General features: G+C 46.7%; 1 protein-coding gene across 4 annotated transcripts in view; it reads right to left on the bottom strand.

Annotated features, from left to right (window-relative positions):
• Nucleotides 1-14,948, bottom strand: part of Agtpbp1 (ATP/GTP binding protein 1) — a 118,099-nt gene that overhangs the window by 51,031 nt on the left and 52,120 nt on the right. For all 4 annotated transcript variants that reach the window (XM_032885005.1, XM_032885002.1, XM_032885003.1 and 1 more), the window contains 3 exons: nucleotides 11,120-11,217; nucleotides 7,212-7,328; nucleotides 2,689-3,380 (listed from right to left, as the gene is read on the bottom strand). In XM_032885005.1, the coding sequence (XP_032740896.1) occupies nucleotides 2,689-3,380; nucleotides 7,212-7,328; nucleotides 11,120-11,217 (907 nt within the window). The remainder of the gene's footprint in view (nucleotides 1-2,688; nucleotides 3,381-7,211; nucleotides 7,329-11,119; nucleotides 11,218-14,948) is intronic.

The following is a 14,948-nucleotide window of genomic DNA, read 5'->3' as shown; positions in this document are numbered from 1 at the left end:
TCTCAATTAGTGATCAAGGGGAGAGGGCCCAGCCCACTGTGAGCTGTGCTTGCCCTGGGCTGGTGGGCCTCGGTGCTGTGAGAAAGCAGGCTGAGCAAGCGCTCCTCCATGGCCTCTGCATCAGCTCCAGCCCCCACATTCCTGCCCAGTGTGAGTCCCTGTCCTGACTTCCCGTGGTGATGAACAGTGACCTGGAGGTGTGAGCTGAATAAACCCTTTCCTCCCCGGGCTGCTTCCTGGTCACGATGTTTTGTTACAGCAGTGAAAACCCTAAGACACCTGCCAATGTGAGTTTATGTGACCTCATCATCTACACTGAGAAAACATGAACAGCAGTCTTCCTGCTTTGCTTTTTTTATTTTTTCATGACAGACTTTCCTGGAACTCATTCTGTAGACTAGACTGTCCTAGAACTCACAGAGGTCCCCCTGCCTCTGTCTCTTGAGAGCTGGGATGAAAGACATGAGCGGCCAGCACATCTGACTCTTGAGCAATTGCATCAGAGTCTTTAACAGAATTGATTTATTCTTTTTTTTTTCTCGGAGCTGGGGACCGAACCCAGGGCCTTGAGCTTGTTAGGCAAGCGCTCTACCACTGAGCCAAATCCCCAACCCCCTGAATTGATTTATTCTATACTGAACTTTGTTTTTAAAAAGATTAGGATAAAGACAACCATACAACAGAACTCTAAACAACACTAACTCGGCAGGATAACAGGATAAGGTTCTTAAGCATGGGTCTCACTATGCTCCCAGGCCAGAATGGTTCAGCCTCCGGGGTAGCTAGGCCCTGCTGTGCACACCATCGTGCCCAGATTACTAAGGTGTTGCAAAGGAAAGGGCTGTGCCCTTTTCCTCAAAGTGACAGGACAGTAAATCCTCCCTGACTTGACCCCTTTCATTCGTCACGTTCCTAGATTCAAACAGGGAATGACACTGACCAATTAATCACAAAACATCCATCACTCAATCAAAACAGGTTAAAAGAGACATGGCAGCCAACATGAGAAACTAAAGTCAATGTCCTCAATGCGTTTCAAGAAACAAGCATTTCTTGGAACTTCAGAAACAACTGTTAGCTACCCACATTTGGTATTTTCTGACATGATGTGAAACTTTAAAGTCTCAATTAAGACCACCTAACTATCAGGGTCAACAAACATTTCCTATAAATAAGAAGGGCAGTGTCTATTTTGGGCTCTGAAAGCCATAGGAGTTCTGTGCACAGTTCTGTTGCTGCTGAGAAAAGCCACTAAGTTGTCCAGGGACGCATTAAGTGGTCCAGATGCTACGGCAGACGCACAGCTGTGGCTTGAAGATGCTTGCACTCTCAGATGCACAGAGGCCAATGGCAAGGTCTCCTCTCAGTACAAAGTGTACTTGTAACGAGAGTGTGTCAAAACTGATGGGAATCATTGTTAAAGAGTCAACAAAAGGGGCCAGAGAGCTGGCTGGGTGTTCTTTCAGAGGACCTAGGTTCGATTCCCAGCACCACATAGCAGCGAATAACTGTCTGTAACTCTAGTTCCAAAGGATCTGATGTCCTCACACAGACATACATGCAGAGGAAACACCAATGCACATAAAACAAAAGTAAAGTCACGAAAAAGTCACCAAAGGCAGCTCAGGCACAGACTTGTACAGGCCTGCGCTGTGCTCAGTGCACACTGACTGGTGCACCAACAGTCTCTGTCTATCTTTGGCACTAACTATCACCTCACTTAGTGCACACTCCATGCACACTGACTGGTACACCAACAGTCTCTGTCTATCTTTGGCACTAACTATCACCTCACTTAAGTGCTGTTACAAATACCAGATTCTCACTCCGCATTTCAAGCTAAATCTTCAAACAAAGTAACAGATCCTATGCTTCGCTTATATCCCATTTTAAAACCATATCTAACCAAGTCAAAACATATATGCTCAAACATCATCCAACAATCCTTCCTGTCTTTAGGCACTCCGCACTAGGTCTCCACACTGCATCGGGGTCAATGAAGTAAAGCTGCAGCTACATCAGAGACCCTGTGTGTGCTGCGCTTGCTGAGGGCCAACAGAGGAAGAGGCTAAGTAGCCCCTTGCCTCAGGCTCAAGCAGGTTTCTCTCCAGTGCCCTCAGAGATCCCTGTCCTGGGGCAAGGAAAAGGAGTTTGGCAAAGAGCCCAAGGGCAGTAAACTCAGCGCCCTTGACAAGCGGCTACGGGAACATTTCCATCAGGTCACAGCTGGTTGTCCCAAGATGCAGAATGCCCAAGGTGACAGAGGAGGACACTGCCGAGGCTCTAACCTGGTCCTATGGCTCACTGCTTCCACAGGGCTTCTCTGGACGTTGCCATTGGGTATTGTAAACGCCTGATCTGATGCCTGTTATCTGCTATTTGCTCTATGTTCTTTTCCTTTTCTTTTTTGGTTTTTTTTTCGGAACTGGGGATCGAACCCAGGGCCTTGCGCTTCCTAGGCAAGCGCTCTACCACTGAGCTAAATCCCCAACCCCTCTTTTCCTTTTCTTGCTATACATATAACAAGCCCAAAGTACGGTAATCACACAGCATTTTCCAGACACAACATGGACAGTCTCAAAGCAACACAAAGCATCCTAACACATGAACAGAGAGAATCTGCAGTATCCCTTTATACTTAGACGATGGTCCTTCTTGGGAGGAGGAGGAAGTCTGTGACTGACTCACCTTTGTACACCATAGGGCCTTTCTAAAATAGGCTCTTTGAAGGGAGGTGGAATGTGTCCAAAATAATCAGGATAGGCCACCTCTGAGTACTCGGGAACAGACTTTGTATTTTTCACAATCTCGATGTAGAGGTCTGGGTCATGCAGTGTTGGTGGTCCATCAGAGGCTTCAACAGAGGAGACCTGCTCTGCTGATGAGTGGGACTCAAAATCTTCATCATCTTCAGCTTCAACTCCAGTACAACACAGCTTACCAAGATGTACTGTCCGCCCTTCAAAAAGGGTACTTGTACACTTAGCCACATGAGGACACGCTTTCGTGCATGAGAGGACAGTGAGAGGGAGACCATAGTCCTTCTTCATTCCTGCAGTCAAGCCCGAGGCTACTTGTGAAGGGATATTCTGTAGTGTGATTCGGTCTAAGGCCTTCACAAGATCGTTGTTGAAGCTGTGGGCTGAAGTGGCCACTCTGTTCTGGCCACCCAGCTGCCACGGCGGTGTTTTGTCATGGCCCTTGCCATCTTCCTTGACTTCCTCTCCTTTAGGACTCGCTTTCTCCTTCACTGCAGCTCCTTTCCTTACATTACCTGAATTCCCAGGCACTTCCTCTCCAGCTGTGGGAACTACAATCGGGCCCCGAACTTTCCCCTCAAACACAAAAGGTTTGGGTTCTTTAGAGATTAATTCATAGTCCTGTTTAAAACAAATTAATTTAATCTGTTATCTGGCAGTATTAAAATACAATAAAAATAAGATCACATTTATTTCATAAGCTGCATCAGAAACCTAAGACCTTTTTCTGATCTCCATGGGCTCCAGGTTGGATATGGTGCACACACATACATTCAGGTAAAACACTCAGACACGTTAGATGGATAGAAAGATAAATGGATGGGTGGATGGATGGATGGGTGGATGGATGGATGGATGGACAGACGGATGGATGGGTAGATAGAGCAAGGCTGAGAGGCAGTTGGACAACAGAATGCCTGCTCTGCAGGTATGAGGGCCTGAGCTCAATCCTCTCTGCCCTGCAAACTTCACCTTTCACATGCTGCCTAGAAATGACATTCACTTGACCTCCACCCAGCAACTGAATGAGCAGACTTACACATCTGGGCTGAAGCACATGGTGCTCAGGATGCAGACACATCTAGTTGTCATGCATGTCAATGGTTAATACCGAAAGCGACTAATTTCACATATGCTTAGTGTCATCTGACATGGCAGGAACTGATTCATGATGCTTGAGTAAATCCTTTGAAAACCACCCCTTGCCTGGGTAGGCATGAGAGCAGGTGAGCTGGCCCTGCCCCTCACCAGCACAGCACTTGGGAGGGCGACCGACCTACACCTCCCCTGGGCAGCACAGTACAACCTGCCCTGGTGGCTCTGAAGAGCCAGCTCCTCCCCTTGCTGACTGCAGCAGGCAGAGAGCTGGTCTCACACCTCCCCTGGGCAAAGTGGGAGAGGTGGCCCTGGTGGCATGGGCACAGGAGAGCTGACGGGCTGAACAACTCAGTGCTGCCCAGGCCCAGCTCCAGGACGGAGCTGGCTCACTCCCACATCAACCCCCTCTGTGAACTGCTGGAGCATGTGACGAGGCCAGTCCTGTAGACCCAAGGCTGCAGGATCTCTGTGACACATGGCAACAACAGGATATCTGAGGGGCGTCCCTGTGATAGAGTAGCAGAAGCCAGAGGCCTCAAACCAGACCAATGAGTCACTGCAATAATCATCTGCAAGTAAAACTGTTGGGCAAAAGGGCTTACTGTGTAACACACCACGGTATCCACGGTGAGATTTCCTTTCTTTTGGGGGAGGTTGCAAGGGCAGAGGGCAGATGCGGGGGGGAGGGGGAGATGAGTGGGACTGAAACGCATGTGTGTCATTCACCAAGAACCAAACAAAGGTTAAATAAAATGCAATCAATAAAATAAAAGATAAACTGCTTTCAAACACTATATACTAATAGAACCAATAAACTTTTATAATCCTCAATAATATATCATTAAGTAGTTCTTACTACTGTTCAGGCATATATTTCAAAACAGGGACAAAGTATTTAAAAGATATTGCACTGCATTCCTCTGAAATTTAAATGGGGAAGACAGTCAAGCACAGGTAAAAAGTGTGCTCTTTCCCGATCCATACAGCACTAAAATAACCGACCAACAGCCTCTAACTTCCTGGCAAAGCACAGTACTCACTGGTGCACACCCTGCATGGCCTAACTAACACCTGAAGCAGACAAGTCCCCAGCTCCTCAGAGCCATTGTCCTTACTGTCTGACCATGGCTACACTTACTCAGACCCCAAATGGAACGAATTGTGCTACAGAAGTAACCAAACCAAGTTAGCCACCTGTCTGCACCATGAGGCTGTTCAGGGACTGTCAGACTATGATTAGGACAAGGGAATCTAAGGACAGCCGTGAATCATGATTTGAAAGGGAGAAGTGGCTTGGAAAATAAAGAGAATCTAACTCAGTTGTTGTCTACCTTGTTAGTACTCTGACTCTTTAATACAGCTCCTCATGCTGTGGTGATCCCAACCATAGAACTGTTTTCACTGCTACTACAAACTCTAATTTTGCTACTCCTGTGAACTGTAATGTAAGTATCTGATATGCAGGATGTCTGATATTTGACCCCCACAGGGACCAAGGCCCACAGGATGAGAACCACCCTAACCTTGACATCTCTTATAAAATTACTCTATTGTATTCCCATATCAAAGTCATAGGTTGTATAACATTATATATTCCTACATGCATAAAATTATAGGGAAACAGGTAAAGTCATATATGCTAAGCAATTCCCACCAAAAACTACTGCAACATTACTCAACTGCCTTAATTTACAAAGTATTTATCTTCAAATAGTTCAAATGAAACCAAACACATCAAAAAGAGTAACTCAACAGCTGTTCTAGGGTAAATGGAAGAAAAGGTTACCCACTCCACACTCCTCCCCAAATGCCTCTTCCCAGCTCCTCTCCTCCCCTCTGCCCCATTGGCCTCCCCCATCCCAGCCCATCTATCTTTTCCCTGCCCCTGAGCTCCTTCCAGCACTCTTAGTTTCAAAGTTCCAATGAACTTCAAACTTACAGGAAGTGCAGGGCATGAGGAAAGAGAGGTCGTCTGTCACTGTACTCCAAGGTGAAGTGTTTATAAAAAGATAAAGAAAGGATATATCCTGGGTTTTAGCACCAATGTTGTGTTTATAAAGAGCTAAAGAGATGGAGGGATGATGTTCTATGGAGGTGTGGTGATGTCTGAGGAAAGGGGGTGCCTCAGCGGGCCTACGCTGAGACATCCTTTCCCCCTGAGGGAACCAGCTGTACAGAACAGAGTTTGTTCAGGGCATGGGGAGGGGAGTTAAGAGGGTAGTGGGGGTGAGGTGTGGAAGAGGAACAGAAGAGGAGAGGCCAGCCATGAGCATGTGGAGAGAAGGGGGCTGGGGAGTGGGGAGGGAAGGGACAGAGGGGGAGAGGGTAGGAGAAGAGGGTGGGGGGCAAGCAGCCCCTTTTATAGTGTCAGGCACTATAAACTGTGGGGCAGAGCTTAGAATGCTAACACAGGCTCCCAAATTTACTCCCAAAGACAAACACGAAAAACTGGCAAATATTCCTCATTTCTGTCTCTTACACAGTCTTTTTCCTTAATCAATTGTAATGAAGGACATGGGATCTGGAGAGCTGCAAAGTTTAAAGCAAAACCTCCTTCATCTGAGAGATTAGCTAGCCCACACGCTTTCTGGGTTTAAAGCAAAACCTCCTTAACCTGAGAGATTAGCCAGCCCACACGCTTTCTGGGTTTTTGTTTTGTTTTTGCTCTGAGACAGGCTGACTACCCTGGAGCTCACTACAAAAACCAAGCAGCCTCTGAACTCAGTGAGACCCGCCTGGGCCCTACTTCCCTGTGCTGAGTGAGATTAGAAGTGTGTAGTGTGTGCCGCCATGCTCAGCCACGCCTACACTTTAGAGTCCTGAGGAGTTTCTCAGGCTTAAGAATCCAACAGTGTCCAAAGGAGTGAGAACAAAAACCTACACGTACTCACTGCCAGCAAGGCAGTCCACAGGTGCATCACGGCTGAATAACTACAGCTCAGTGGGTGAGAACAGGAAATGCTACATTGACTCCATGGTCCCTGCAGGGCTCCCCAGCTGTCCTGACTGCTGCTGGGGTTACAAAGTAGCCTAGGAGGGACAGGAGGAAAGCTGCAGTGCCATCCCCTCACTACTTAAAGGTAAAACAGCTCAGGGGACCACAGCATGATTTTATAATACAATCTTACTGTGAGACGAGACAGAAGGAGCAAGTCAAAGTTCTGAACCAAAGCGACTGTGAAAGGCAAAGCCCGCCCCTCTCCTTCCCTGTGGTCAGCACAACAACTCGCCACCATTGTAAACAAGGACAAGAGCTATTCTTTTCAGAGATGAGAGATGGCAACTTGTGCATAAAGGAGAAAAAAAACGAACTTTTTATAGAACTAGGTAAGGCCAAGTGTTCTGCATTTATACCTGAAAATCATCAACAAGCTCAGGGAAAAGGTGCTCATACATTTTTAGTTCTTCTATTGTTCGTCCTGGTACTTGCTGGGGTCTTAATTTATTAATATCTGTTTCAATATCATCATTCTGAAATGATAAAACATGGCATTAGTATAAAAACACCAAAGAAGTTACAGAATATATTTTATACAATAAATGTCCCAAAATAGTGTTACTTATCATTACCGAGTGACCATCAGTAGTTTATATTCAATTTAATCTTACCAATTTGGTATAGGTTATCACCGGTACTGTCCCTGTTGTCTGGTGAGAGTCAATCTCAACAGGGTACTCAGACTCATCAGGGAAAACTCAAAAAAATAAACACTCCTGGTGCTCTCCACACTATCCCTATTCTCCTGCTCTAAAGGAAAACTCAAGGAAACTAAATTGAAAACATTTATGTGTAATACAGATGGCAGCAACACAGCAGCTACCACTGGCTGACATACACTAATTCTGCCATGAAGAGGGGGTGGTAAGAAGCTCAGAAACAGACAGACAACCTGAAATGTAAAAGGAGCTGGAGCTGTTCCGAGGTTGACATGACGGCAGGATGAACCACCAGCACAGACTAGACTGTGACACAGGCTCACACTCCTTATCGACGGGCCCTGTGCACAGCGCTGCCCACGCTACTCTGTAGGCCAAGAGACTACGAAGCAGAGCAAGCGTCCACCAGCACCTCTGAGAGGAAGTAAGCACACCTCATACAGAAAAGACATGTCAGTAATCCATGCTGTCCCCACAGTCTGCAGCCCTGACTGGAGAGCGAGTGCAAGTGTCACTCACTCACTCACTCACTCACTCACTCACCTAAGATCCGCAGGACTCCCTGAGACCCTGAGCAAACTCGACCTTCACAGGTGGGTAGAGACAGGGAAACAGTGACTAACTTTCAAGTAGAAACTCACTTTTCATTTCCCATTTATCTACAGTCAGAATAAACCACTTGTTTTCAACCCAAAAGCAAACTTATCTTACTGTCTTTAAATCCTTCATATATAGTACCTGTCTAGGTATGAACATTAACTAGTATTCTTAAAGAAAAAATAAATAATATTTCTCAACATTTTATATCCAGGAATTTGCTTTCATTTATATAATCAATAAATAAGATTTTTTGCTATTTCTATGAATAAAAGAATGGTTTTATTTACATATATTATGTTACCTTGTAGCTAGTAGTATATGAATATATAATTCCACATATTTAATCTATGAACAAATAATGTATTAATTTTCTTGATTAATGTTAATCTAATCATCCAAAGCAAAAAGATATATTTTCTCACTGCAAAAGCCTTTAATTCCAGCACTTGGGAGGCAGAGACAGACAGATCTCTGAGTTAAAAGTACAGCCTGGGGGTTGGGGATTTAGCTCAGTGGTAGAGCACTTGCCTAGCAAGGGCAAGGCCCTGGATTCGGTCCCCAGCTCTGAAAAAAAGAAAAAAAGAAAAAAAGAAAAAAAAAAGTACAGCCTGATCTACAAAGGGAGCTCCAGGAGAGCCAGGACTACACAGAAACCCTCTCATGAAAAAAAAAAATCAGTAAGAAACAAAAGGACTTTTTCCTCTTCAAGCATACAGCTCACTGTTAGCAACGGCACTGCAGCATGAGGAGGGCAATGTGTGTGCCTCTGTGGCTCCCGGACATAGCTGTTTAGAGCCTGAAGAACCTGAACTAACCCCTGCAGGGGAAGCTCCGGCATGAGCTGAGGGAAGGCAGAGTGGAGGCGACCACAGCTGAGCAGCCTTGCCTCTCTCTCAGCAGCACAGCCATCCCTGTGGGGCGCTGTGTGGACCCAGCCCCATGCAGGCCAGAGGCTCATGCAGTGCGGTCTCTGCCCATGCACCGAGACTCGAAGCAGACTCGGGGCACACAGCAGAGCAGCGCTGAGGAGGTGCACCCTCCCTCCACCACACTGCCCTGCCCTTGCTCACACTCCCTCCACACTGCCCCGCCCTTGCTCACACGGCCCTCTGTGTTTTGTCTCCACTGCTGTGAGGACTGGTGTTTACTGGACATGAAGAGCTTGGCATGGCACATGGTTAGGTGGCCAACATGTGCTGCTTTTTCTTGTAATTACAGTGCTGTCTTAGGGCACATAGACAGTATGTGAGCCATTTAAACTCAGGGAAAAAATGGACACCAACAACTATTTTTCAAAGACATCAATGTCAAAAGCCACGAAATCTGTGGAAATGTTTCAAATGAATGGACCAAGTGAGAGACAAGGAAATGCAGCATCTGAAGGTAGATCCTGTAGCAGAGGGTAAACGACCCCACAGAGGCACCATGGGAGCCAAGGACAAACTGACCCCACAGAGAGCATCACAGGAGCAAGGACAAACTGACCCCACAGGGGGCACCACGGGAGCCAAGGACAAACTGACCCCACAGGGGGCACCACGGGAGCCAAGGACAAACTGACCCCACAGAGGGCATCATGGGAGCCAAGGACAAACTGACCCCACAGAGGGCACCACGGGAGCCAAGGACAAACTGACCCCACAGAGGGCATCATGGGAGCCAAGGACAAACTGACCCCACAGAGGGCACCACGGGAGCCAAGGACAAACTGACCCCACAGAGGCACCACGGGAGCCAAGGACAAACTGGCCAGTGGCACGTTGGCAGAAAGCTGACAGCTTGCTGTGGTGGCTGTGGCACACGTTCCTGGGTAAAGGACAGTAAGAGGTGGCAGGTGTAACCAACTCCCAAATGCCCGTGTGTGAACCTGTGCACACAGGCTCACACAGCAGCCAAACTAGGCTCGGTCCCCGCTTCCCTCACTCCACTCTTTACGCTCATGACCACTGCTCAGGTGTTTATGGACAACAAAACATGTGTTTGTGTTTATAATTAAAATCTTGTATTTTGATGGAAACTCATGAAGAGTAATGTGAAAAGTGTGGATTTCACCACCCCTGGGTAGCCTGAAACAAAACAAAAACAGTAACAGTGCCCACCACATTCCAGCCCCTCCTCCTACCTGGGAAGGCTGTTAATCCACAGCTGTGAGCCTACCAGTTCCACAGAGGTGTATGTCACACCCAAACCCCAATAACTCCAAGGTTTGTATCCTAGCATCAAACCTGCTGTGCTTTCACTTGTGACCCCATTGGTGAGGTGACATTAACTCTGTCTTACTAAGACACATCTTCCAGTATTCTAGACCCTAACAAGCATGGTGTCCCAATTTTAAGGTAGTATTCCATCATTTTTTACACGACTCATTTTTAGTGCATGTATGTGAGTGTTCTGCCTGCCTCCGGATGCAGATGTAGAACTCTCTCAGCTCCTTCTCCAGTACCGTGCCTGCCTGCACACTGCCATGCCAGCCCTAGTTGAATGCTTTCCTTTATAAAAGTGGCTTGGTCATGGTGTCTCTCCTCAGCAGTGGAACCCTAACTGAGACAGGGCTTTCTAAGCTTCCAGACAGTGTGCAACTCTGAAGAGCCACCAGGCTCTTGGTCCTAACAGCTCATGTAATACTACAACTGCTTTATCTGTCTTCAACTCATCGTTTCCTCTGAAGACGTGTGACACCATCGAACCCTCATTTACAGACCTTTCCTGGTATTTTCAGCCCCAAACGGGTGCTAACACAGGGGAATGCCTTTGAGACAAACCGTCACAGCAGTCTCAAACCGCTTTCCTTCAGGTACTGGGATATCAAAACTTAAGTCAGACAGCGTAAAGCCCTCTCCTCAGAGACAATGGACAGATTAATCAGGGCTGCTCCCACACCAGCACATTCAGCTAGGAGAGAACAGTGGGAAGAAAACAGCCTGATCTGCATTTCTATCCCTCAGCAAATCTGTGGGAAAGACAGCCTGAGAGCCAGCATTCACTAACGGTAAAAGTCCACCCACCTTAAAACTTTGATCTAGGTCATCTTCATTCTCGACTTCATTTTCAGCTTCTAAATCAATGTCATCGTTGTCGTCACTCTCGTCCACCACGTCGTCCACTGGGATGCAAACACACTCTAAGTCAGACAGAGGCAAGTGTCCACAAGGCTGGCATGCAGTGTGTGCACACATGTGCATAAAGTATTCCAGTCACCACCAGAAAGCAACGAACTTCTCTTTATAACCAAACTATCATGTTCATCTGTTCAGCAGAAATTTCTTTTTTATTGATTATTTTATTTCTATTTTATTGTTCTACAACAATTCCATATACTGGGGATTTTTTCGTTTCCCCTTTTAGGTTCCTTACTAAAAATATCTATAAGGATATCTCAGCCCTGGAAACCTGAGAGACTATGTGGAAGGGCACTAAAGCTTAGAAGGCCTTACAAACTAAATGCTTTCTCCCTGGCGTTCTGAGTTCCAAACCTGACACTGTCCTGTTAGCGTAGCCCAGACGAAGCACTGAGCACAGGAATGAACTGTGCTGACTCAGTCCGCTCCTCTGCAGCTGCTTATCCCCAGGACCATGTGCTATGTGCCTGTTACAGCCGAGGAATCCTCTAGAGAGAGAACTCCTGTCCGAAAGGAGCTCCGAGGCCGTAAGCTGAAGGGAGAAACACTCACAACACACAGAAGCTAAATGGTAATGAGGGCATAGCTTGACACCGTCACGGGAAGGGCAGACAGACAGCAATGGCTGCAAACCACCAGGGCCAAGGGATGAGCAATAAACACTGACCGCTTTACAGGGCAGGCAGCTCAGCAGACCTTAAGGAAACCTGAGTGGGGGCGGTGAAGCTCCAAGAGGAAGTAAGAAGGTGAGAGGTAAGATCTTTGGAAAATATGACTGACATGTAAGAGTGTGCTTGGGAAATTCAGGTAAGAATGAGATGGGACCGATCTTAGAGAGTCAGCCGTGTCAGTGACATTTTTAACCTACCCAACAGAAGCATAAGATTTCCCAGAAAAGAATGGCTGGACTCAACTTGCAATTTTCTGGCAGATCTGACAGGAGTTCATGGGGTAAAGCAAGGCCAGTCAAAGGGACAGTTACACATGTCTAGGCCAATACAAGACTAAGAGAATGCAAGGAGACTGACTGGACACCCCTGAGTGTGCATGGGCAGACACGGAGCCAAAGGAAGAGCCCAGAGCTCATCAGAGCGGGGGAGGGGTGTGTGTGTGTGTGTGTGTGTGTGTGTGTGTGTGTGTGTGTGTGTGTGTGTGTGTGTGTGTGTGTGTGGCATGCTCAGCCGGAGGGCAAACGCTGAGCTGCTTTCCTGAGCTCTTCAACCTCTCTGTCCAATGTGCTGCAGATTACTGACTGCCTCCAGCCAGGACAGTCCTGCTTTGCCTGACACGGTAACAGAGCCCTGCATTAGTGTAGTAGTGACAGCAACCCCTGTGGATAGTATCTGACCAGTGCTGAGGGATGCAAAATGATATGCAGACACCCAAGTCAGTCACAGTCTCTGAAAGGAGGGAGTGTCACCTCCTGGTATGTAGTGTCTTATGAGAAACCATAGATGCTCTTTGATGGACTGCTCCACTGAGGTCCACAGAGGCCCACTAGCCACAATCACTTGCAGACCATGAGGGTGAGTAAGTGGAGGGAAATCTTGTCTGGCAGCAGTGTCACAGAGGCTTTGAAGACAGAAGTCCTAAATGACGTCTCGCTCACTGACGAGCGACTCTCTGACCTAGAGACAATCAGCTGTCTGTCTTCGTCCCCTGCCCTGGGCTCCTGTGGGCGTGTACAGAGTAACAGCCAGCCTGTCACAGGGTGCCATAGGAATGCATCAGCATTGGTGTGGAACGCTAACAGCAGCTCAGGTGGTCCTAACTAATCCCCGCACCAAATCGCTTCAAACTCTCAGGTTGCAGAGAAGTTTTATATAAACGGAAGTTAACAAACAGAAAGGTATCGAAGTGTGTGCAGCGGTCTGGATCCATTTATCCTAAGCCCTACCAACATCAAGTCACGGGAGCAGGGGAAAGGTCTGAGAAGAACAGTCAGAAAACACTGTTCATGAAAAATGCACTACATTTAAAAAGTCTATTACAAACAAGGGAAAACTTCTTCAATAGTACATGGAAGCATAGTTCAGAATTTGAGAAAAAATGCTTTTAATGTGGGGCCAAATATTGCAAGTATTTTCCTTTGGATACATGATCCAACTGTGAAACATTTCATGGCTTAGGGCCCGAGACTTTCTTAGTGTGACACTGCCAAGAACTGGCTATACCTCACCTCCAGCTCACAAGCTAAGCTAGTGACTGCAGGCAGAACCGTCAGCTGCCTTCTTATATTTACAACAGCAATGCTGGAAACAGGTTTTACTTCTCTCTGAGAGTTACTAAGGCAAACACAGGGCATCGCTGGAAGGCCACCGCTCTGCGAGGACTTAGAAACTACAAACAAAGTAAGTATAAACATGAACCCTCCCTCTAGGCACTGTCTGTTAGCTCTGTAAGGATAGCCTACAGATGCCTGGGTCCGTCTGCGTACACAAACACACTTTCCCAGCAGGAGTGATGTGCTGTGTGTACAAAGGTTTGTAGCTATGAACATGCAGACACAGACCCGGGAAAACAGCTGTACTCTATTCCCTCTCCCTCCACCTGGCACTGTTGAACGTCTGTCCAGTTTCCTGGGCAGCACTAGCAATCCTCCCTACAGTTCGGTCATCGCCTGTCCATGGGGAGTCCTTCTCTATCTTGCTGGCTTAGCATCTTTTAATAGTTCATTACGATACTGAGGTAGGACACAGATAAGAGATAGTAACAGATTACTGATAACAACTGCAAATTTCCATATAAATTTTATCTGTAATCTCTTCATGTAAATTAACTATTTAGCTTCCTTCTTCTGACCTGCTAATAATAAATTTCACCCATTTTAATATTACAGTGAACTTCACTTCATAGATTAACCTCGATGTCCTACACGTGAGCACACTGCCCAGTTCCACTTGCTCTTTCAGAGTCTGTACTTGTGAGTGGCAGACTTCGGCTGTGGGCTGTCCCCAGTAATCCTTACCAGCTTTTGCTTGCTTTTCCTTTTTTTCTATGCACTGGAAAACAAAGCATAGAAAAATGCCTTGAAAGTTGAGAGAACTAATCTATGACATCATCAACAGTTAATATCACCAAACAAATTGGACTACCTATTGCATTTCAGCTGCCTGTTCAAGTCGCTTTTAATCAATTGTATGTCCCTAAAATGCTACTTCAACTATATATTCAAATGTATTATTAAGAGTGGTTCTCTCTAGCATCGATAGAGGGGGCACATTAACTCACCCACTGTCTACTTCCCCAATCCCTGATGTGACTCTGTTCTGTCCTGCAGCCTGTGTGGTCCACACAGATCACACAGCCGGCACTGTCCTGACTCACCCTCCTGTCCTCCTTTGTCAATACTCTGCCTGACCGTCTCCAGGGAAACGCACACCTTTTCTGGTTTTCTGACTGCTTTAGCTCTCCAGTAAGTACGTGCTTCTCGGATTCTACTGTTTATTAGTGCTGAATACTATTGGTTTTGGCTTTGAGACAGATAGATCTAGCTGGCCCAGAACTCACTACGTAGATCTGGCTGACATCAAACTCGAGATCTGCCCTTCTTCTATCTTCCAAGTAATGGGATTAAAGGTCCCACCACAGAGCCTTTAATAAGAGTACTTTATCCATTTAGATTTACTGCCAACACTGAAATGCTTGCCTTGCCCATGTTTCACAGTGAGATCTCAGAGGTTTACTGTTCATCTCTGAAACTCCCCTGCTTTCA

This window comes from Rattus rattus, chromosome 14 (genome assembly GCF_011064425.1).
Source record: "Rattus rattus isolate New Zealand chromosome 14, Rrattus_CSIRO_v1, whole genome shotgun sequence".
Taxonomy (NCBI): domain Eukaryota; kingdom Metazoa; phylum Chordata; class Mammalia; order Rodentia; family Muridae; genus Rattus; species Rattus rattus.
Note: the sequence above shows the minus strand (reverse complement) of the source record. Positions and strands in the feature narration are given on the sequence as shown.